The following is a 24,519-nucleotide window of genomic DNA, read 5'->3' as shown; positions in this document are numbered from 1 at the left end:
TCCCTGCAGGGAGAAGAGAATAGGCTTATGTGGCGCCTTTTGGGAATTCCCCGGGCTTGTTCAACTTCAATTTCACATCAATAGATCGGTGTCTAGTGTGTGGAAGATGGCATTAAATTGTCCCCTCTGGTGTTGTGCAGTTTGGGCGAACCAACACACCTGCTTCAACAGGGAGGGGAATGATCCCTGATTGTCTTGCATGTGACAGAGGCTTGAAAAGACCCTGGCACCAGTCTATCAAGAGAGAAATGTCCCATCTGGGGAGTTCAGAACTTTTTTCTAAACCCTCTGCCATGGCCAGATCTGACTTAATGTGGGTCAAGAATGCGTTTAACACCATGAAACACTGGCAAAGAGAAGAAGCCGTGACCTTGAAAGCCTCCATTGGGGAGCAAGTGAATCCTCAGACTTCCCTTGGAATGGAGCTGTATGTAGTATGGGTTTACGACACTTGGGATAGAGTTCTTTAGCTAGTTTTAGACTTGGCTTTGTGAGGTAACACTTGGGTTTTTCCTTGGGCTAATTTGATCCAAGTAAAGTGTTAATTTGCCCTCGTGATGAGTCCTCGCCTCGGAGCCTGCTCCACTTCACCTTTTTTTGCCAGTTGAATATCATTCATTCTAATAGGTTTTTAGTTCCCCTAATTGGAGAGAAAGTAGTATTGGAAGATGTGCTGACGCCTTGTCTTATTTGCAACAGTTAAATTCTCCTACCCTTTGTAGTAGTATTTCTTCCTTTTTAAAGATTGCTGTTGCCAAAAGAAAAATAATGCTATTCTAATTTTAATCGTCTCTAATTTCACATGGCCGCTTTATTAAATGTTAACCCCGGGTTATATGCTAGGATGAATTTCAGTCCTATAAGAAATTAATCTTGGTTATTGGACCAATGAGTTTTTATATAACTGTGTTATCTATTTTGAAGGTTTTTACTTACAATTTTTGCATTTGTGCGCATATAAGGATGTAAGCACTCACACACACCATTTTACACCTTATTTGAACTGAGTTCAAACGGCCACAAGAGGGCACCATTGCTCTACTGTGCCCACCTGTAAGTTTCGCTCTGCCATTGCAGGAGGATCACCTTCTTCTACGAGCTCGGATCAATTTGTTAAATGAATCGGCTTCTCGGGCACCAGTCTAGCTGGACCATATACGCCGACCTCGGCTCTTCTTTCCTAAAAATAACTCGTTAAACGGGCATACACGGAAGGGAACAGACAATACATGTAGAATTAGTGTCCCGTAGTAACCGAAAACCCAAACTCTTCAAAAACATCCAAACTAAATAGAACCATTATTGGCATAACCCGTAGATTACGTTTTTAGTTTAACTTTTGGTTTTGGCAAACAAATGGGTGGGTAACAGGATGACGTTAAAAAGTGCTATAAAGCAGTCGGCTTTGGTCGCTTTTTATGTCCAGATTGACAGACACGGAGTGATGGGATGGGAGCGAATATACGGAGACCGGGGAGGAGGAACGAGAATGTAAGATTAGTTAAATAGGTTATTTGTTAAAAAAAGAGTGGGGGGTGGAAGGGTGGGGAGGGGCATCAAAGAAGAGCGACAATGATGCCAGTGAATGGCAATCCACGGATGAGTTTACATCAGACACGTGCCTCGCAAGCGAGAGCGCATGCGCTGAAGTTAGCACGTGCTTTCATAAGCTTGACCTCAGAAGGGGGCACAGTCCAGCGGTGCTGCAAAGGGTATTTTCAAGGGAAGTATGAAAGATGCAGGTATTTGAGTAAACGCACCGCAGTTATACGTCTGCATACTGCTTTCAGAGCAATGAAGCGCGCCAACTGCGAAAGCAAGCAGAGCAGCCTGCCCACTTCAGTCACTGGCCAGCGAGGCGACGCTCCTTACCTGCGGCCTCTCATTACAGGCCCACGGAAGGAAGTGGCGGCAGCAGCGAAGGTCCAGGAAATGTAGAAATACTGCCAAGCTCCATAGAGGGGGCACCTTGCTTCGAAACAAGCTGTGCTGGTTTACAACAGAACATTGGGGCCCATTGGCGAAAGGGGGTGGGGAAGAAAGCACCAACCCGAGACTCAACGTAAGTGTGACAAAGGCCGCTTTATTGGAAGCAGGTGCATCCTACACAACAACATCCTTGGCCTGCGCCGCACAATCTAAACCTCATAAATATGTAATTTCCTGCCTCACCCCCACCCCCTCCCCTAACTGATTCCCACAGTCCACAAACAGTAACAATTAGCATAACGTCAATTTGCCTCTCCACCTGGCTAAATACTTTGTTGTGCTTGACCTACCCCCCGATAATCCAAAACAGTTCTACTACTCTTCCCCCATATATTAGGGAAAACCGCCCCTAAATACAGAATGCACCCCACACCTGCTCCAGCGACATGAGAAAACCCCCCACCCAATCCAAAACCCCCTTTGCGCACCGAATACAAAACAGTGTAAACAGCCTTGAAAAAACCCCGGCGCAATTCGCCACCGGGCGGAACACGTGTTGGCTGCCCACATTGTTACCCATACAATTAAAGAGCAATGTTCCCCCAAAGCACGGACTCTTCTGATTCTATTCATACCCACAGGACTGAGCCTAAGGACCCCAAGATGTAACATCCAACACACACATCAACCCCTACAAAACCCCCTATTTGCACCAGCCTCCAACAAAAATTGAGCCCGAAAACCCCCAACGCCCCCAAACCCCCGCAACGGGAGCTCACCCGGAAAGGGGCGATGCCTGCCCGTGGGCCCCCCCCCCCGAATCATGCCCAGGGAGGGTGGGAGGGAAAAATCGTTGTACCCCCGCCACCCCCCGCCCGGCGGCCGAGACACCTCACTTAAAATGGTGTCTCGGCCGCGTGGGCGGGCGGAAACCACAGCCCAGCCCCAACGGAAACTCCACCCAAGCCCCGCCCCCCAGCCCAAAAGCTACCGAACAAACCAATCCGTCCCCGTTTGGCGCCATCTCTACCCCCCCCCCTTTCCCCGGCCCCAAATTCCCCCGGGCGGGGCAGGCCTCCCTTCGGTCGGCCGCCCCCCCCAGGACCCCATTGGGGCCCATTGGCGAAAGGGGGTGGGGAAGAAAGCACCAACCCGAGACTCAACGTAAGTGTGACAAAGGCCGCTTTATTGGAAGCAGGTGCATCCTACACAACAACATCCTTGGCCTGCGCCGCACAATCTAAACCTCATAAATATGTAATTTCCTGCCTCACCCCCACCCCCTCCCCTAACTGATTCCCACAGTCCACAAACAGTAACAATTAGCATAACGTCAATTTGCCTCTCCACCTGGCTAAATACTTTGTTGTGCTTGACCTACCCCCCGATAATCCAAAACAGTTCTACTACTCTTCCCCCATATATTAGGGAAAACCGCCACTCGAGGGACGTGCTAACGGTCCTCGACCCCCCCTTAGGACTCCCCCCCAATGGGTAGGGCCATGCCCTCCATCACCACGTACAGGGCCATGCCCTCCGCCACCACGTACAGGGCCATGCCCTCCGTCACCCATGTATAGGGCCATGCCCTCCGTCACCCATGCATAGGGCCATGCCCTCCGTCACCAATGTATAGGGCCATGCCCTCCGTCACCAAGGTGTAGTGCCATGCCCTCCCCCCCCAAGGAATAGGGCCATGCCCCTGCCAACGTATAGGGCCACGCCCTCTGTCACCACGTATAGGGCCATGCCCTCCGACACCAAGTATAGGGCCATGCCCTCTATCACCACTGTCTAGGGCCATGCCCTCCGTCACCACTGTCTAGGGCCATGCCCTCTGTCAGCACGTATAGGGCCATGCCCTCCGTCACCAAGTATAGGGCCATGCCCTCCATCACCAATGTCTAGGGCCATGCCCTCCGTCACCACTGTCTAGGGCCATGCCCTCCGTCACCGAGGTATAGGACCATGCCCTCCGTCACCCACATATAGGGCCATGCCCTCCGTCACCCACATATAGGGCCATGCCCTCCGTCACCAACTTATGGGGCCATGCCCTCCGGCACCACTGCATAGGGCCATGCCCTCCGTCACCAACTAATGGGGCCATGCCCTCCGTCACCCCGGCATAGGGCCATGCCCCCCGTCGCCAATGTATCATGATGCCTTCGGTCACCCATGCACAGGGCCATGCCCTCCGTTACTAACGGGGCGTGCTCCCTGACCGCGGAATCGAGCTCCCTACGAGGTATGCCGCACTGAACCGGGGCCGTGTTCCCTCTCTGGCGCCCAGGGCCCCCCCCTAAACAGAAGGCCTGAGCAGCCGCCCAGCGCCTGCCAGCAGTCCGCTGAAACCGGCCGTCCCACCAGAGAGAAGCCCTCCGGATGCGTGTCCCACACCGGAGCCCGTCCGCCAGGAAGAAACCCCTGCCGCAGTGGCCCCACATCCCGCCCCATCACCTACCATAACCCGCAGCCCCCGACCTGGCGGCGTCACCGTTCCGCGTCAGCCCCCCCCCCCCCCTCGCGCTTTGACCCCCCCCTGTCCTCCGGCGGGCGTGCTCCCTGGCCACGGAGTCGAGCTCAATACGGAGAATGACCACACCGACATGGGACCGTGCCTCCTCACCGGCGCCAGGGAAGAAGTCCTCTACACCGTGCGTCACCTACCAGAACCCGCCCGCCAGGAAGAAGCCCACTGCAAAGAACGTACCTCTCACCTACACCCGACTTGAAATACCCGCGGCCAAACCGCGCCACTGTCCCCGTTCACGCCGATAACGCCTGTATCGTCCGCTCGAGCCCCCACCCTGCACCCAGGCCGACACCCCAAAAGTATACACCTCGGGTCAACAAAATCCAGCCGTAAAGGATGTCTCTGCCAATCGACAAAACGTTAATTATGTTTTGTACATATTGCATGAATGCGAGTCCCTCAAACCTAAACGACCACAAGGTCAGTTATTACACCTTCCAGTGGATCATGCTCGGTAATCCTCATGTAACCGATGCCAGGGATGAACAAGGTGTACTGAGTGTCTGAACAAGCCATCCCCAATTCCCTTACAAAAGTGGAAAGTACTTCCTTAACACCTAAATTTCATATAGGTGGAGCCCCTCCGTCCCCACCTGCGTGCTATGTGATTCACAGAGGAGGTGGTGTGAATCCGCAGATTGGACCCCCCCATTGTGCCCCCCCCCCCACTTTTCCAAGACAAATACCCAATGTGTTTCTACATTTCCCTATACTTGCGCGCATGCCAAACCTTTCCACGCCAAATGTTTGCAAGCCGAAGTGCTATCTGGGCCTACATTCTAGTGAGCCCTCATCCATTCTCAACGGGTACTAAATTATGTACACCAACCAAACCAAACTCTAATCCAATGGTCTGAAGCACTCTTGTGTTAACTTGGACCTGCATAGCCCGAAATGTCAGGTTGCATACAAAGGCCCACCGATGGAATCAACTCAGATCTGTGACCGTGCCAGCGGCTGACAAGTGGCAGCGCTCCCTCCCTCATCTCCTTGTGTTCACTTTTCTGAATAATCTCTGACCTTTGTTTACTAAAGGAGTGTTGCATGAGCAGCAACCTCCCACCGACCCAATCCCAGTTTTGACCCGCTTTCCACCATCATAACCGTGGTATCGCCGTAACTATCCGGAGTATGTAACAAATACCACCACTCCACAAGCGTTGACCCACCAGGCTGCTCTGTACTTGCGCACTCCGTGTCCAAAACCACATATAACGCCATACGAAAATTGTGAGTCTTCATTGCCTATTGCTGATAAGACACCCTAAACACCCTATGACTGACCTGTTTGGTGTCTATTCTAGCAGTGCAGAAAAACCAAACCCTCAGGAAATGTATGGCGTCAGGCACTTTATAAAGGCAGTTAAATGCTAAATCATTTATCAAATGCAGGTGGCACCCACTATGTAAGAATGTATCCCATTTAAAGATGCCGTGTTCAGGCTACTCGAATGCTTCTCAGGACAGGGATGGCGTAGTACACTTGAGTCACGATCTCAAGTGTCCCCCAGTAAATGCGCACCATCCGCTTCCGACACACACACCATTCACCAACACACCCGAAAGAGCAGCCCTCCGGAAAACCCCCATGCTGACCACACACAAGCGCCGCATATCCTGCAAAAGTGCCTTTCCAACAGAAGAAACCTCCTGATCCCATTCGACTTCCCTCACGCCCTCCCACATCATCATGGTTCTATTCCCTGTGAAGCACGCACTCCTTCCCATACAGCTTCCCTCACGCCTCCCACATCGTCATGTTGTCATTTCAAGTTTGCAGGTTTCGGAACGCCCTATACATACAACCCAGGCCTGCATCAAAACCTCTCACATACCCCATAGCTGTCCCCTATCAGTAACCGTGATACGAAGAATATTCATGCCAGACATGAGGTAAGGTCCCAGCCAACGCTACCAGAAATCTGACCGCAAAGCACATTGCCCAGCTAGAAGCCGCTTAACTGGCGCCTGCCAATTTGCCCACAGAGATTGCTGAGCATTTCAAATATTCGCATGATTCAATTCCCGAACGATGGTAAAGTGCTACGATCAGGGCATGCATGCCGTAATATACCGAACGCCGAGCAGGGCCCGGTTCCCTTCAGCCTTTGGAGCAATGGCCACTCCTAAACGTAATCCTATTAGCACTAACCTGTCCGCCATCCGATGAGTTGACACCTCAAGCAGCCGCAACATGGTCATAAAGAGCAGGATAGCCAATAAACATGACGAAACACCTCCTAACACCAACTAATAACATCCTAATTTGACTCCCTTTCAGGCTCTAGGCAACAATATACGTCACGCCATAAAATTAAGGTTTGTACGGCGTCGCGCATGAAATGGCTATCAGAGCACATTACTATACAATTTGTCATCCTTGACCCCACACGTCGCGCCTGAAATCGAGGCTATCAGAGCACCCTACCATACACTCAGTCATCATTAGCACATAAAGACGCGAGCGTGCACAACGTATCAGGGGCCCGTGAACGTCAGCGAAAAAAGACATAAGCCCCCACCATCAGATTACTCTCGTCACTGAAGCCCGCAAACATAAACTAAGGCAACATCCCATAGTGGAAACGTGACGATCATGCAGCAACCGTATCTCCAGGGAACAACATGGAACCCTGCGGGGAGCTATCCCGTACTCCATGCACCCTCCCTTGTAACCAACATGTCCCCACGTAGCCAGGATTCAGGCCGTTATCCCACCGCTTACATATAGGCACAAGATCAATGTGACATTTCAGTCCCTGCTGCAATGCTTACCAGGCACAGTCTCGGCCGCCCTACCCAAACCTGAATGCAGCCCGTCCTCTGTACCGTAGTTGTTCCGTGTCTGCCCCAAATTACACCCCGGCGGCCGCATGGACCCTTCGGGTAGGGGCAGCGGGACTCACCTAGTCCCACGTGGGAGCCTGACCGCCCGCACCAAGCAGAACAAGCCCATCCGCTCGGTCGTGTGGAGCCGCATGCTGCTCACCCGAGCTCTTCCGGTCTCCCGCGCTGTCCGTGACGCATCCAGCCTGCAGTGAATTCCGGTGCCCGGACGATGTCAAACAATTGCCACAGTCCAAAAGTCCCTTGAGACGGCATATTGTACATTCCGATGACACGGATGCTGTCACAACAATTTACACAGTCCGAAGTCCAAAATCGTTGTACCCCCGCCACCCCCCGCCCGGCGGCCGAGACACCTCACTTAAAATGGTGTCTCGGCCGCGTGGGCGGGCGGAAACCACAGCCCAGCCCCAACGGAAACTCCACCCAAGCCCCGCCCCCCAGCCCAAAAGCTACCGAACAAACCAATCCGTCCCCGTTTGGCGCCATCTCTACCCCCCCCCCCTTTCCCCGGCCCCAAATTCCCCCGGGCGGGGCAGGCCTCCCTTCGGTCGGCCGCCCCCCCCAGGACCCCATTTTCTGCTGCTGTGGTGCTGACAAACTGCTTAGAGAAGTATGCGCTCCAAGAAAGAAGCGCTTATGTTAACATCTGCTGTAACAATTCATGCTGTTTATTGCACCTACATAACCAGGAAAAAGTTCCAACAGTTGAAGCGTGCCATCACAAAAATGCAATGTAATGTGAGGATGGGGCAAGGACTGCATAATCACCGAGTCTGAAGAAAACTGCACTCTTTGTTCAGACATACCGTTGAAAGAAGTGCACCATGCAGCATAAACTAAGACACAAGTGGGAAGCTTTTATTCACTTGCAGGCTACATTTGATCAGGAAACAAATGCATGGTTGGAGGAAAGCTGCAGCTGTCTTACAAGCCCAATATAGGATGTTCCTGCAAAGACTGCTGCACCTCAGACTCCACAGCGTAGCAAGTGTGATCCGCGTCATTTTGCTGCATATCATGTACAATTTTACCAGAGACAGAAGTACTGGAAAATCAAAGAATCTGCATACAAGCAGCATTTCCTAAAAGTGAGGAAGGCTGGAGTGTGCCTACAAGCAGCGTACTGTGGGTATGCTTTCTGTAGGCAAATCCATAAGCAACATACTATTGCTCTGGTGCTTCAGGCCTCCTACAGAAACGTCGTGGCTTAAAACCAGTTTGCTTGCACTTAACAAAGAATCGTGCATTTTGTTTTCCCCTCGGTTAAACCAACATGCCGGCGGCTACTGCTTGCACTACTACTTAACTGGGGAGGATGTAGCATAACGGCCAGAGCTGCTGACTTCGGACCTGGAGAACAGAGTTCCAGGCTCTGCTTCGCCTCAACATCCTGTGATTCTGGGCCAATCACTTAATCTTCCTTTGCCAAAAAATGAATGTTTCTTTGTGTGAAAAAATGCTGCTCATATAAAGTGTTCGAATACTTTCGGGTCACATTGCTCTATTTCAGCACCTTGCCTGGGGTAGTAAAACCAATATAAATACAATTTAAAACTGCAAAAAAAGGATAGGCGCAGAGTTTAACCCGTGTTACATCACAAAACTTGTAGGTTTTGTGGAAGTGAAGTAAGGCGTCACCAGCCCTTTCAACTGTGTATGACATCGCAGCAGTGACCTCTCAAAATATGTGACACACAGCCTCTCTCCGGGAGAAAAGTTGCAAAGATTTCATTAATTAGAATAACTTATGATATTTTTACAAAGTGTTGGGTCGGCACAGAAGTGCAAATATTTTTAAATTGCTATATTACCAAGCTGAAATCGTAAGCAGAGTAGGAGAAGGTGCCACAGGTCCAGTTTTAGCTTCAGGTATACAAATGTGACTTCCCGAGGTTGTGTAAGATGAATGGTGTTAGGAAACCTGTACAACCATGGCGAGCACCCGCCCAGTCTGATCTCAGTACTGATCACAAACCTCTGTGAATAACGTATTCCCCATGTTTCGACGTTAAAACTATAACGCAGATGTTCATCCTGCTGAGAGCTATACAATTTACGAGTTTTCACTTCGATGAATGCACAGAGCAGCAAACGCTATACAAGAGGGCGGGTGGGAGGAAAGATTAAACAGGGAGTGGGTAAGAATAAGATAAAGAGCTATGACTTCAAGTTGGCCCAGTCATATCTCATAAATTGGTACCTAAATTCAAAATAGAGCATTAGGAGAGGAAGTGGCATATCAGCCAGAGCTGCCAACTTTGGAGCTACAGAGCCATATTCGAGTTTCAGCGTCGACTGAACATCATGTGATTCTGGGTAAATCTCTATCCCTAACAAAAAAAGAACAAGCATTTACAATGCAATAGGTCTCGCAGCATTTAATTTAGAGCTTTTAACATTATTTTGTGACCAAGTTCTTTGTAATGAAATGATAATGCTTAATATTATTTGTTCATTGTCTAATTTTTTGTTGTTTATTAAGAAGTAGTAAGGCTTTTCTTGTGATATAAATCATTCATATTGAGTATTTCTTTAGTAATGTAATTGTTTAAAAATAAATTTGTAACAATTGTTTTTTGAAGAAACTTGTATTTATTTTTAAACATATGATATAAATGCACAGCAAACATATAATTTTGTAAATGGCATGATATTCTTGTTAAGTATCATTTCTTTATTCTGATAGTATTAAGAAAAAATTGCTTGACAAGTATATAGCGTATTTAACTTGTATGTAAATATCTTAAATGTACATTTCACACAGTTAACACTTGTATTTCACACTATTCACACATGTATTTTTATAAAAGTAATACAATGGAAAAGTAGCTTTTGATAGTATTTTGAAGTTGTATCTTTAAAAGCTTTTCAAATAATAATAGACATAGTAGAAATGAAAAATAGTATAATATTGAAAATTGCTGGTGTGTCTGAGTGTCTCTGTATGTTTGTGTCTGCATGTATTGTGCCTAACTCTTTTATCTTCAGATGGTTGCCCTCTATGTCTGTCCCTAATTTATAAAGAACGCCTTCTTTGATATCCAATAGTGGTCTGCATGTATAATCATGTCTGGCCAGTAGCAGGTATCAGAGGGTCGCTGCAGGCACTGTGGAATGTGATCTCTGTATTTATTTGAGGAGGCAGGCACAACTGAGGCGAGAGCCCTTAGTACACTGACAGCACTTTCTTCTGATAGGCCTGCTACTGGCACAGCCAGCTCTCACCAGAACGTGATCACAGGCACCATGGGCTTCTAATGGCCACGCATTTCCGTTTCCGATATCTCTGCTCCATGTATACTTCTCTCAGAGACCCTTGCAGGCAATGAGGCGAAATAAACGTCACGATGAGAAAAATTGACTGTTGTGTTGGCTTGTCATGAAACAAAGCGAAAAAACTAAGATAAAGCATTACAAATGAATTCACTATTACATAAAAACGGAGAAGTGGAAAGCAGTTGTGGTACAGAGAGAGCGGCTACCCATTACATTCCTTTCAGTTGTAAACATTCTGTTAATTCCCATTATCTGAGCCAGGTCTGCCTCGGTCGAATCTGCAGGGCGGCTCTGGGACACCGCACCTCAACAATGCATTCTGAATAGGAGCATAAGCCGCAGCTGACAGAGGACATCGGCACACTCCAAATATTTGCACTGAATGTAGGAACATCTGAAATTAAATGATTGATGTTTTTTTACATTGCTCCTAGAGCGTAAATTTTTTTTTTCCAATAAGTGTAGCTTTTGAGCAAGTTTAGCCAAGCAGAAGCGCAAACACAGGTGAAGCCTTCCAGGCTCCCGCGCTTCGCGGGCGTTCAGGCTCCAGCATGTCTGAGAGCAAGGCCCGCGAGGCGAGCCAGGTATGGCGCGAGGCGCCTTTCACTGCCTCTCACTTTACAGGGTTTGTCCTGGGCTTCCGATAGTGGCGGTTATTCCCCTATGTGCGCAGAAATGCTCGCTTTCGAGGTAGGCATGTTCTAGTTAGGGTACTGGTCGAACAATAAACATTCACGACGTCCCTTAAATGCCCGGGCCAACATTATGTGGCAATACGAGGCAGCGATGTTGAACCGATGCCAAAAGACAATAGAGAAAAATTGAATGTCTGCAGGACAGCACCTACTTCCGGTTTGGCCGGCAATGCTTCCGGGTCGCCGCAGGCAGCGCGGCGGCCCGCCCTGCACGGGGAAGGGAGGCAGCTTTCGAGGAGGACAGCACCTGGCCGCGAGCGCGTTCTCGTGCGCGTGACCTTAACAAATCGCCGCGCGCGGCCAGTGCTGTCCTCCTGGAAAGCTGACACGCTCACTATAGGTCCTTGGCGAGAGCGAGCTTCGCTCGCTTCTAGCCGAGACCTAAAAATGAATGTGTCCTTATGCAACATAACTAGGGTTCACAAAAAGTGCTCCAATACCTTGGTGGAGTTTGTGCTATGTAAAACTGCAAAAAAGAAAACCTGGTGAGCAGAGGGGCACTAATCAAAGTTAATTAATCAGCACTTGGTCTGTGCACCATGACAATAAAAGGAAGTGACTTCTGGGAAGTGCTGCCCAATGAGAAGGCAGCAAAGAAGAGTGGCAATGGTGCCAACGAATGGTAAGGAATGGGCGGGTTCCACACCTCATATCAGATGCGAGTCTCACAAGCGAAAGTGTATGCTCTCGCAGGCTCAATCTAAAACATTGTAATAGCCAATATGTCGAGCTTGAATGTGCGGAAGTATGCAAACGGCCTTTATGTTTGCATGTGTTGGCATGTTAAGTCATGCTTATTAGTTTGTAAACGTTGGTTAATCAAGTTTTTTTAGGTTTCAGTCTGTTATTATTTCTGTTGGTAGAAAATACATTTTTAAGTTTGTTTTACCTTTATGTGGCTGTGTCACCATACGCAATATAAGTGCTTGAAAGTAACCGCAACATAGAGGATTATTGTTTCGCTAGTGTAAGGTCAAAATCCTGAACACCCGTAATGCCATTTTTGTGTTCTCTAAGTGAACCTCATAACAAAATTTACCATCTGAGATCTATTTCAATATTAGTCTGTTGATTCACCAGTTGCGAAATACTAGGTAACATTTTGAGCAGTCTGTTCTTGATGAGAAATATTTGGCATACTATTGAATTCTTACCTTTAAGTGACATTATGTACTGTTTTCTCTTCCTGCCATGTGCAATAGACCCCTCTTTATTTCCGTAATGGTGGCCTTCGCCTTCATGTGCCTGTGTGGACTGTGTAACCGGCTATGTCGATCTAACGCTGAGCGACACACAACCAACATAGAATCTGGGCGACCCCATGAAGTACCGGTGTCGCCGACATACTCTGGACCTCTGTCTGTCCCTATAACTCCACAACAGGATAATTTTGGAGCGCCACCACCCTACAGTGAGGTAAACGCTGCAGTCTTGCATTCTGTTTGAACTCAAAGTGTGATGCGAGTGAGATTGTTGAGGAAGCTTGCGACCATTACAGTCGTAGCGCGAAGGATCACTATTTAGGCGCCCATGCTGCAGGAGTTCTTCGAAGCGTGTGACGCATGTTCTTATCCCTCTTATGACCTACTATGGTTAGTGACATGAGCCTAAGAGTCTAGAATGTGCCTTTGTTTCAAAGGGGCGTCTGATCTCTAGATCACTGGTGCTGGTTCTTCTCAGTAGTGCTGGTGCCTCAATTCCCACCTCTCTTGGTTGTGGAAGTGGGTTAGGAGCATCCTTGAATGTCCTTTGTGTTATGGCTGAGAGGAGCTGAAGACTGTGTTGGGTCCCAGTGTTTGTACATAGTGTTCAGCACACTAGTCCATGTAGTGCTTCCCTGGTAACCCTTTAGGTTTAGTGTGAAAATGTAACCACGTCAAACATAGTTTCTACACTCCCCTTACCACACCCTTTTTTCCAAGTTAGATCTCCCTAGCTCCCCAGATTTTCGGATGTAACTTTGCTTTCCAACTTGGAGAAAGAAAAAAAAGTACAGGCACCTAACCTCCCTCCCCATGTGCTACACACATTTGCAGGAGAGCTGTTTGGCTGACCATAGACCTGTCTAGGACTTTGTAGGTTTTGTGAGGGGCTTAAATCAGGACACCCAAAAAGAGGGGGGTAATTGTATCCAAAGCTAGTGTATAATATGTGCACATCAAAATTGCATTAACTGTAATACAAATACTAGCAAAAACGAAATTAGCAGTAGTAATGTAAAGATTGCACACCACGTGGCAAAGTTCTACGCTACATTGTTTCTCTGATCTGCCAAGATATGAAAAAATGTCACGCTACACCTTTGTGTATTTAACATAACTGGGCTGCTGGCTGATCAGTAAGAAAGCATCATTGGGAGGGGCACGGCTCTCAGACCAGCAGAGATGGTCCTCATCCAAGATCACAATGATGAAGAAAGCTAGAAACAACACAGACTCTCTTCATAAATAGGCCAAAACATGTCGACCTGAATAAGGGGGATGAGAACTACCCCTTTTATCCTATAGCATTGGTAATCTTACTCTTGCACACCGGGATAAGATTAAGGGTGACTACCACTAGGTCATTTTACGAGATTAAGGCTTCCCCTCTCTGTTTGTGTTTTTTTATTGTTTTTTTTAAAACTTACTAATGTAGCCACCGTTTTTACAGGGGTAGCATTTCATTCTCACACTAATGGAAATAAATTTGAGCTCTGAAACTGGAGCCCATTCGGGCAATGCAGACTCTTGTCTAGGTGAGGAGCATAGACCCTTTGATGAAACATACCCCCACGGTGGGAGTGGTCCTTGTGTCTTTTAAGCAAAAGTGTTTGTTGGTGTAACCCTGCTAAAGTAACAAATTCTTCCAAAAAAGACAGTGTGATTTCACAAATCTGAGTCGGTCACACTTTTTTGTTGAATGTAACATGGGTAGTGAGGCAGTATGACTGTCCCTACAAACACCCCTCTCCTCATAAATTCTTAGGATTAGAATGTTGCCAAAGGTGCCCACAATATGCAAAAAATACCCTTAATTAACCCAGGGGTACCATACTTTGTCAGGGTGAGCACTATACCAGAGATGGTCACAGCCGTGCCAAAACTGGCCATCGTTCAAACCGAGTGGGCGTATCTGCAAAAGATTCTCACTTTTCATGTTGTGGTCCACAAGATTTAATGTGGCCACTAAGGCGAATATTGCCAGGACAGACGGAAAGACAGACCCTTGTGCAGAGGCGCACACATACACATGTGCAAAGATACGTGTAAATATCCCCACGCTGCAGATCCCCAAGACAGCCAAAATTATTAATTTTACTCCTCCATTTTTGTGTTGCTTCCACTCTGAGACTCACTGCTCTGCTGTACTTTGTTCTTCCTCACTCTAGGTGCCGCCACCTTATTTAGCTCTGGAGACAGCAGTCTGTAACAGCCACTACGCATGTATTGCATTGGTGAGTTGTGCAACAGCATCTCCTGGCAGCTAGTTAACCCCTCCCATGCTGGTGACGAACCCCAGCCGTCATGCCCCGCGGTGGGCGTGTGCGGATGACGGCTGGGGTTTGTCACGGCCCCGCCCTGTTCTTTTGTTTACCGCACAGCGGAAAAATCGCGGTCGCAGCGAAGGGGTTAATGCTGAAGCCTATGCTGTCGGAGTCTAAGCATTATGGGTGGTGAATATAGCTCTTCCTGCTACACCTCTTAATGATGTGCATGTAGCCAGGCTCTACCTCTGAAGGTCTGTGGCCTGGCTCATGGCTCAGTGAGGTAGGGCCGCATCATGACTGGGCCAGTTGAGATCACTGTGCTGCCTCAGTCTGAGCAGGTGACACAGCCGAGCCAGCAAAAGGGTCCTACTGGGCAGGGCGAGTGGCAAGAAGCGATTCACTATTCCTTTGGTGCATGGAAATAGGGCGTAATTCACCGCCTCGACTGAGGCTTTCCATATAACTACTTATGACAAGGATTTATAAGCACTACCAGAGTTTTTTGGCTAGCTACTCTTCGCTATTACTTCATAATGTAAAGACCGATACAGCTGAATTAAAAATGCTTCAGAATTGCTCTTCTGCGGTGGCAGCCATCTTAAAATTGAGAAGGCCAGGTTCAAATACATAGTTCAGCAGAATCATCACACATTTCTAATCTAACAAATAGGAATTCATTTCTGTCCCTTTTATAGCCGCACGTGATTTTGGCATGGGGGATGTATATGTGATGCTTTGTTCCACATCAGTTCAGAAATCAAAAGGTGAACACAAATTTGTTTTTTAGGTCTCTGCTCTAGACCGCGTATGTGCTGTCTCAAAACACACGTGTTGTATATCCTTTGTGGGCTTCAGCCCGCACATAATCTTTCCATTTGCTGGATCCATCGTCACTCTGCTAATCGTTCTCCCCGTCTGTCCATGGCCTGCATGTGTCATGCCTCTTCATGTGGTTAGCCCTCCAGGAGACCATGAACCAATTACTACTGCCCATCCACTCCTCCCATTTAATGAACATTTTAGGAACGTCTTTTCTTTAAGAGCCCACCTCCGGAGCAGTTGCGTTTTCACTCTGTCTGAGCACCGCTTCATTTCTGTAAACAGGCCTTTAAAGCATGTTCTTATTTCTTGTCCTGTTCTCCAGTCAACCTCCTACCACTGTTGCTTTCTCCATCTCAAGCCCTTGTCTGCTTGCCCTGTGCTTCTTGACCATTGTGAAATTGCTCTCCCCCACTACGCAATTTTTCTTATCCCGTCCCCCCCCAATCACCCATCTGCCACGGTCTCTTTCTCTTGACCGCTCCCCTGTGGCTGCTTGCCCGGTTCTTCTACGACTGTAATGAAACGGGCTTGTAAATCCTGTTAACTTGTTTTTTAAGCCACAGCATGTTTTTCAATTAGCAGGAGAGCATTCGTGGGGAGAGAGGGAGAAAGTCCCCAATCCCCTCAATAGTCTCCATTGCCTTGCAAGGTCATGTGACTACTAAGTTTCAGCTGCGCTTCACTCACTCATTCCCACCCTTCCCCCTTCCCTCCCCACCCTGAGATAGTTAAAAAGCAGGAACAAGCTATAATGGACTCGTTGGTTACTAATAAAACAGGCTGCAGGAAGTACTTGTTTCAATTCACTGGATAGTCCTTGTAAAGCGCCACATGCCACCAACTGCTCTTCTAGATGCAGAGGTGCATCTGTATAGTAAGCGCTTTGTGGTTTAGAACAGTGGTCCCCATCCTTTTCACTCCTGAGGACCCCCAAGCAATTTGTATGATTTAAGTTCCAAACATTAATTCACAAAAAATGCACAAACAAGTGCACACCTAACAAATACTTGAATACTCTAAAGCTATTATTTCATTTTGAAAAAAATATGCAAACCAGCTTTGGGGGCTCTACCCCAAGAACATTTGGGAAATAATGGTGCATTCTACAATAAATTTGTCATTATATATTCCATGTATTAGCTTTTAAAGCGTAGTAGATGATGACCTTATTGTGCAAACTTTGTTGGGGCTTTTCAATTATTCCCTCACTATCACCCTCCAACAGTGCCTCTCATCTCTCCACAGCCCCTCTGTCACATATATTTGATTTGTTTTCTATGTTATGTTATGTTAATAATTGCTTGTAGAGTGCATGTACACCGGGAGGTTTCATGATGCTAACTCTAGTGTGTGCCGGGACCAACAGAAGTTACATGTGGGCCTGTGTGAATAGCCATGCTTTGAGCGATCGCCTAAAGCTTAGGAGGTTGTTGCATGATCGGATTTCCAATGCAAGGGAGTTCCAAAATCTGGGAGTCGCAAACAAGCGTCCGCCCTGGCGTTGGAGCTTGAAGGACGGAATGGCCAGGAGATGGAGGTTAACGGAATGAAGGTTGCAGGAGGGGATGTACCTAGGAAGGAGGTTTTTGATGACTTTGGGGCTACGACCGTGGAGGGACCTAACGATAATGCAGGCCATCTTAAAAGCAACGCGTTGGGGGGATTGGGAGCCAGTGAAGTTTTTTTAGCAAGGGTCTGGCTGATTGCCAACACGGTTGCTGATAAATCGATCTGGCCGCCTGGTTATGGACTAGCTGAAGACGTTTGCTGAGGAAGAGTGGAAGGCCTGAATACATTGATTGCATAGTCCAAGTGCGATAGTGCCAGGGCTAACACCACCTGGATCAGGGCCGAGTGGGTGAGCATGCGGCTGATCTTCCAGAGCTGGAAGAAACAGGAGGACACAACCGTGCCTACTTGGGTTTTTAGGGAAAGATCATTATCAATGATCACCCCAAGGCTTTTCACCGAGGGAGATGGGATGGGCGGCGGACCGAGTTCTGGAGGCCAATAATGTGGGGCCCAGAAAGTTTGGCTATTTCCGTTCTGGACTAGCTCGGTCTTGCCGGGGTTCAGCTTCAAATGGTTTAGGTCCATCCATTGACTGATGTGAAGCATAATGCTCTGGAACTTCCGGATAGATTCAGGCGAGTTGTCAATTGTGAAGATCAGTTGGAGATCGTCGGCATAGTTAAAATTGGTGGCCTGGATCAAGGTTAACAAATACAAATTAAACAATAAGGGAGACAGTGAGGATCCTTGAGGGACCCCACAGGATGTGGGAAGTTTGGAAGCAGTGAAAGGGGCTAGGCGTACCGCTTGGGTGCGGTCGCTGAGAAAGGACCTGATCCAACTATAGGCCGAGTCACGAATGCCAGATTCATTGAGGAAGGTCCGGATAGGGGGCGAGAGGACAGAGAAAATGTCCTTTAAAATGTGCGGGTACAGCAGTCCAGAGGTGAGCTGGACTTTACCCTAGCCAATAGGGCCTGTAGAGAATGTGCATCTATGAGTGGGAAGTGGCCAAGGGTGTGGGAGCAGAGTATCATGGCCGGGGGATCCATCTTCGGGCCGGAAACAGGGATGCTAGCTTTGATGGTGGCGATCTTTTCCAGGAAGTAATTAAGGGAGTCGCACAGATTTTGGATAGCCGTGGGTGTGGGGAGAATTCTCTCAGTATTGGACAGCTCGTTCACTATGGAAAAATGTCTTTTGATTTGTTAATTTTTTCCATTTTTTTGGAGAAGTAGGCGGCTTTAGCTGAAATGATGGCTTGTTTATAGTCTGTACGGGCGGCCAAATACAGGAGTTTAGCATCCGGGGCGTAGGCCCATCTACATTTCCTCTATTTTTGGTGGATGTCTAATTTTTGAGCCCTAAGATCAGGAGAGAACCATTTCTGGGCTTCAGAGCGGCGGGCAAATTTGAGTTTTTTAAGTGGAGCATGTTTGTTGCTAGCCGCTAGTAGCCAGGCAGAGATATTGGCTTCAGCCATATCCACATCCAGGTTGTCTGCAGGGGTGGAGCTGGCTAGACTGTCCAAGAAGGCCTATTTATCAAGGGTGCTCCATTTTCTAATAAGACCCCCCTCGGACGCCGGGGGCTTGCTGCAGGTCGGGATAGAGACGGTGAAGTTGATTGAGTGGTGATCGGACCAGATATATGGTGATATAGTGGGTGTGGAGACTGTAAGGTTTGTAGTCCATACCTGGTCCAGAATATGGCCTGTAATGTGTAGCAGAACGGATATGGTGACTAAAATTGAGGTTCGAGAGGAGTTCCATGATGGCATGTGTTGAGGGGGGTCTGTATGTGAGGGCACAGATTAATGGACCTGCATTGGAGTCGAGTTTAATAATCATTGTCTGCTGCAGGGAGATTTAAGGGGGACATAGAGGTGAAGATGTGATCTTTGTGAAAAATGGCCGCTACTCCGCCTCCCACTTTTCCTGGGCCCCGCTTGACATGTAAGATGTAATAGGTGTCAGGGAGGGCTGCCAGTATATCAGGGGTGGAGTTCCTGTTCAGCCATGTCTCGGTGATAAAAAAAGATGTCTGGCTTATCCGAAAGAAGAAGGAGAAAGATGTCTAATTGATGTTTGACGAGGGAACGAGTGTTAAGGTAGAAGATGCGTAACGTGGAATTTCTGACCTGCACGAGGGTAGGCCTCTGACTTTGGCGGGGGGGGGGGGGCAGGAGCCCTTGACATGGGTTCTGCTTTTGAAGGATACCTAAATGTTTAAGGCGTGTGTGGGTGGCAGGGCAGAGCAAAAGGTCTACCTGATGTAAACTCTTAATCCCTCCAAGGAGTAGGTGGTAGTTCGTGCACGGGGACTGGCCCCTGATCCCGATCTGGCGTGGATGGGCGCAGACGGGCTTGCCTTTTGCGCGCCCGCTACGCGCACGCGTTGGCTCCTCGGGGTCTTTCAAAACGAGGATGTCAACAACTAGTGCGCTGAGTGAACTACCTGCCCAATATGTCTCCCGCTCCTGTGGTAAACAGCGTCCTAGCGTGTGGTCTTCAAGCACCTAATTAGCTTGAAAGAGGGAAATGAGAGCAAGGATTCAGTTCGTTTTTTTAAGAGCAGTGCAAAATAAGAATATAATGCGGCGCAAAATAAAGCGCAAAATCTACCACCTCTTATACCAGTGTAGGGTGTCAGAGCACTTTACATCACACACATACAGAGACAATGAATCATACATGTGTAATTCAATGTATAGAAAAAAGTTACGGAAAGCAAAGGTTACAAGGTGTAAGATTCACATATCATCCATACTGTAGGCATTTTTTAAGTGTGCTTGGTCTGGAGAAGAACAATCTCGGGATTCAGAACATAACACAGTGGTCCTGCGTTGATTTTAAAAATAAGAATTTATTTCTACCCACAAACCTTTTTTAGCAGCACTGGGTTAATGAAAGACTGGAGTAAAAAACATAATTTACTAACTTGTACCATGCAGTTTGCATGCAGCTCTTTGATGGCACTTCATAGCTCACTGTGCTAGATTACGATTGTAATTGAACTGTACAGTAACAAAATAATCTCTGTAACGAGCAGTAACCCACTGAGCTATGTACATAAAATACTGTTCTTTAAAATGCATGGTACACAAACTTTGCAGCAGGCATATTAACCATCTGTGCTACCTTAAGGAGTCCAAGCTGCCACTAGACCACTCCAATCTCTCCAGCAGGTACATTAATCACTGGAGTTATCTTGACAACCACAGGTTGGGAACAGCTGGTTTAGAATACAGCACACAGTACATCAGCAGTCCCCCTCCATGGTCTCCGTTGCCGTGCAAGGTCATGTGGCTGCTTTGTTTCACCTGCCCTTCACTCACCTCTCTCTCCCCACCCCTGAGGTAGTTAGAAAAACAGGAACATGTCATAACTGGCTCGCTTGTTACTAATAAAACAGGCTGCGGGAAGCCCTTGTTTCAATTGACTGGATGGTCATTGTAAAGCACCACATGCCACTAACTATGCTCATAAGCACTGGAGTGCATCTGTATAGTAAGCATTTTGTGGTGTAGATTACAGTGCACAGTACATGAGCAAGCACATGGTTTGTTATGTTCTAGAATTACAAGTTAAAGGAAAATCAGTAAAAGGCTTATTGCAAGATGAAATAAAGGTATTTTCAACAAACAGCACCCTGCCTTTGATATGCAGATTTGGAAAATGTTCATGCCAGTACCCAAGTAAATTCACATTACTGAGATTTTGAAACTGCAACCTACCAGGGGCACCAAAAGGCACTTTGCACGTGCACGGTCTCTAAGGCCCGTGCAAACCATAATACCAACAGTGGCAAAAATTAATACAACACTATTACACAACACTTTTGCGATGCAGGGCGCGCTACGAAATTAGTTTTATTTATTTGTTTACATACCTCCAATCATCCATATTCCGGTGTTTACTACCCCCCTCCCTGGCTCTCCCCTCCCCCACCCGCCTTTCCGCCCCACGGAACTCCCTCCACGGGCTGCGGCTGCATGTGACCACGTGATAACAGTACAGTGGCCTAATGAGCTGGCTTACGAATTTCTTGCAATGGCCTTGACATCTAGGTGGCCGTTGTAAATCCAATTCACTGACTGCAAGGGAGGTATGGTCGGATTATACCTTGTCAAACCTGTTACACAACAGTGACCCACAAAACACCATGTAGTAGGAAGAGGGAATAGATTTAATAAAGGATTCCTGATTTTGAACCTACTCATGCAATGATCACTACATTATGATGGGAAACGGACAGAACAGAGCGGGCACAACCACACGTGTCCCAAATAATGCAAGAGATACTTCGCTTGCCTTAACCATGCTTATGCGTTAACCATGCATATGCGTGGTTAAGGCAATGCGTGGTCTAGCTGCCAAAATGGGCAGAAGCATGAAGGGTCCAGAGAGAATGCAGTGAGGTAAGTATGGCTAGGATCCCGGTTTTGCGAGGGTGGGGTTAGTTTTTAAGAGTTGGGGTCGTTTTCAGGGCTGGGGGAACAGGGAAGTTTTTAGGGCACAGGGGTTGGTTTTCAGATGGGGGGTAGTTTTAGGGCTCAGGGATCAGTGTAGCTTTTAGGGCTTAGAGGGACAGGGATGTTTTTTGTACTCTGGCGGAAGGGGTTGGTTTTAGGTCTAGGGGTTTGGGGGCCGTATTAGGGCTCAGAGCGTAGGGGCAAGTATCTGGGTTCTTACACTTACCATAAAAATCTTAACCATGCATAGGTTTTTGCCATACATGCCTTAACAATGCATGTTGCATTGTAAAGGCATGCGTGGTAAAGGCATATGTGTGGTTAAGACTTGCGTGGTTTAGACGATGTGCAACTGGTATGCTCATTTTTATGATTGTTGGCTGTGATACTTCTAACCAGTTGGATTCCATAGTTGGTTTAGTGCCTGCAGCAGGCATATGTGTAACATACAAGTCACAAGTAGTACTTTCACTAAGACAGACCGTACCTACTGTTCTTGCGAGGTGAACAAAATAAGTATCATGATTTTACTAGGTAATTTTGGCAGCACTCGTTTAAGAGAATTGACACATTTCACTTTGTGTTTTGCTCTCTATCAAATGGTAAGTTTAATTCAGGATGCCTTGTTCATGTATGCCCATGGTTACACAAAGGAGTAACCCCGCATCGTCTGTGGGCTGCATCTACCTGGTGAAACCTTACCATCTGGCCATGCAATGCTGAAACCCATTGGCAAAGCATTATCGAGACTGATTAGGTTTGCTTTGCTAATGCTTGCCTGAAGGCTGGAGCTTTGGTAGAGGCCGCTGGGTCACCGCACTTTGTGGTTTGTTGGGAGACAGACTCCCAGCCATCCCCCACCGTAAGCCGAGCTCTGGCAAGAAGTGACACGAAGGCACAGGCAACTGGCCCCGCTTCTCACGCCGTTTTTCAGCACAGCTGGCAGCCCAAGATGTCTCTTCTTGCCAGCATGTCCTGCAATACAGTGTAATGTAATAACTGCTGACAGAAGAGAACTACTCATTCTCTGTGCAAATTTGAGGCTGCAGTAGCAAGGACTCCTCCTCCCCAGGAAACAAGTTGCCCTTGCACTGCACCCCAGGACGTCGCCGTCTACCCCTCTCGTACAGCCTGTCTAATGAATTAGGTGGGAGGACAGTCTTCAGAGAAATGTAGTAAACCAACCAATGAATGAACTCTAATGCTGGAGGGTGCATAGCAGCAGCTTTTCATTGGCGAAGGCTCGTTCGGCTACTCGCTTTCACCTGGTTCATTCACCATTGGGCATTAATGGGGTTCTGGCATCAAGTCCCTCACTAAATACAGTGCTGGGCGTGATGGACTGAAGAACCAATTATTTCCCGATTCGACCTCAGAGACCCCATTGAGGTGGAAAGCCCATCAGACGCCCCGAAAGGAAACGCATACCTATGAATGCAGGCTCACACATATGAACTACTGGCGTGCACAATTCATGTCATCTGCTTTCACATATTTGCACAAAATCTCAGGGAAGTTATGCAGAATTATGTGAAATTGCACAAAATCCAAATCCGTAATTTTAGCTCTCTATTTTAGGACCGAATTTGCGATGTATTTTCTGGTGCTTTTAGTCGGGTATGCGAAGGTGTTTGTTGGATTTTAGCAGGAATTTTTCGCATACACAGACAAAAACGTAAACCCACTTTCTCTGTTTTTGCAAGTCTTCAAACATGTTGGTAAATCTACAAAAAAGTGTGTTTTCCGTCACGTAATACCTCTTACCAATCTGCATTCCTCTCCCTGGACACTGCCCCTTAAGCTCCTGTCATGCGATCTTCGACCGTATAATGTATTTTAACATTAAAGGTGAGTCTGATCGTTGGAAAATCTGAAGCTCCCTTCCCCCTCACACTTCCCAAACTTACTGACCCGGCTTCAACTTTGTTGTGAAGCACGGAGGCGAGCAGGATGAATCTGGTACAGAAGATGGTGCTGCTAAGAACAGCACCGCATTACAGACCTGTAGAATAGACCCCCATGCTATTGGCCACACATGCTTCCCCATGTCACCTAAAGAACGGCTAGACCTCCTGCTGTTGGACAGAAGCACGTTCCCAGTTTGCATCAGTGTTGTGCATGTGAAAGAAGGCAACCTAGATTGTTGAAGGTCACTCACTCTGCAAGTGCAGACATCAGACAAAATCCTCATGACTAGAGAAAGCTGCTAATATCCTCATAAGAATGGGCTCTTTAGGACTGCTCAATGTCTAGTTTTTTTTCTTTCTTTTTTTTTTTTAGATGGTGGTCGGTGCTTAGTTTGTGATGGGGTTTTCTGGAAGTTCCCACCAACTCTCATTTTTAGGGACCGGCACGCTTATCTCTCATCCCACTTTTATCCAACGCAATAGAGAGAACACACATTAAGTGGTGTGCAAGGGAAAGACTTAAAAATCTAGACAAAGGGAGAAAGCCATACTCTGCTTGTGTGAGATAAACGGACAGTTGTGATGGATTAAGAAGGCATCGGGTGGAATCAAGATTATACAGATTTAGTATTTGGCACCCCTACCTTAGATACTGCCGACCGCGTATGTCTGTGCAAATCTTTGGACCCGGCACTTATTCCTTTACAAGATGGGCATGCTTGGCACTACAGGGTCAGGGGCTTGTTTCAACTGGGTCAAAAATACATCCATGGCACTTGGTGGTCACCAACTAGACTGGTCACGTTAAAAAAGGCTCTGCAGAAAACCTATTGTAGATTCTGAGCTTGATCAGCCTAGGGTTCAAAGGCCCCTTAAAACCATACTTTATTTACCCAAAAAGCCTCCAAAGAGGAACAGCAGATTTCCGCCTCTCCGCTGAACCTCCTCTTTCCCTTACAGAACTTCTTGTACTCATCTGTTCAGTGCAGAACAAGATCCTCGCACCTGAAGTCTTCCATGCTGCTGCTCGTTGACTCCTCAGTAGTAAT

At 47.5% G+C, this 24,519-nt stretch overlaps 1 protein-coding gene across 1 annotated transcript in view; it reads left to right on the top strand.

Annotated features, from left to right (window-relative positions):
* Positions 1 to 24,519, top strand: part of TMEM92 (transmembrane protein 92) — an 84,739-nt gene that overhangs the window by 48,245 nt on the left and 11,975 nt on the right. Inside the window, exon 4 of the mRNA XM_078641396.1 lies at positions 12,489 to 12,702. Coding sequence (XP_078497522.1) covers positions 12,489 to 12,702 — 214 coding nt within the window. The remainder of the gene's footprint in view (positions 1 to 12,488; positions 12,703 to 24,519) is intronic.

The sequence above is a fragment of the Lissotriton helveticus genome, chromosome 5_1 (assembly GCF_964261635.1).
Source record: "Lissotriton helveticus chromosome 5_1, aLisHel1.1, whole genome shotgun sequence".
In the NCBI taxonomy this organism is placed as follows: domain Eukaryota; kingdom Metazoa; phylum Chordata; class Amphibia; order Caudata; family Salamandridae; genus Lissotriton; species Lissotriton helveticus.
This window is presented reverse-complemented; position numbering and strand designations above follow the sequence as displayed.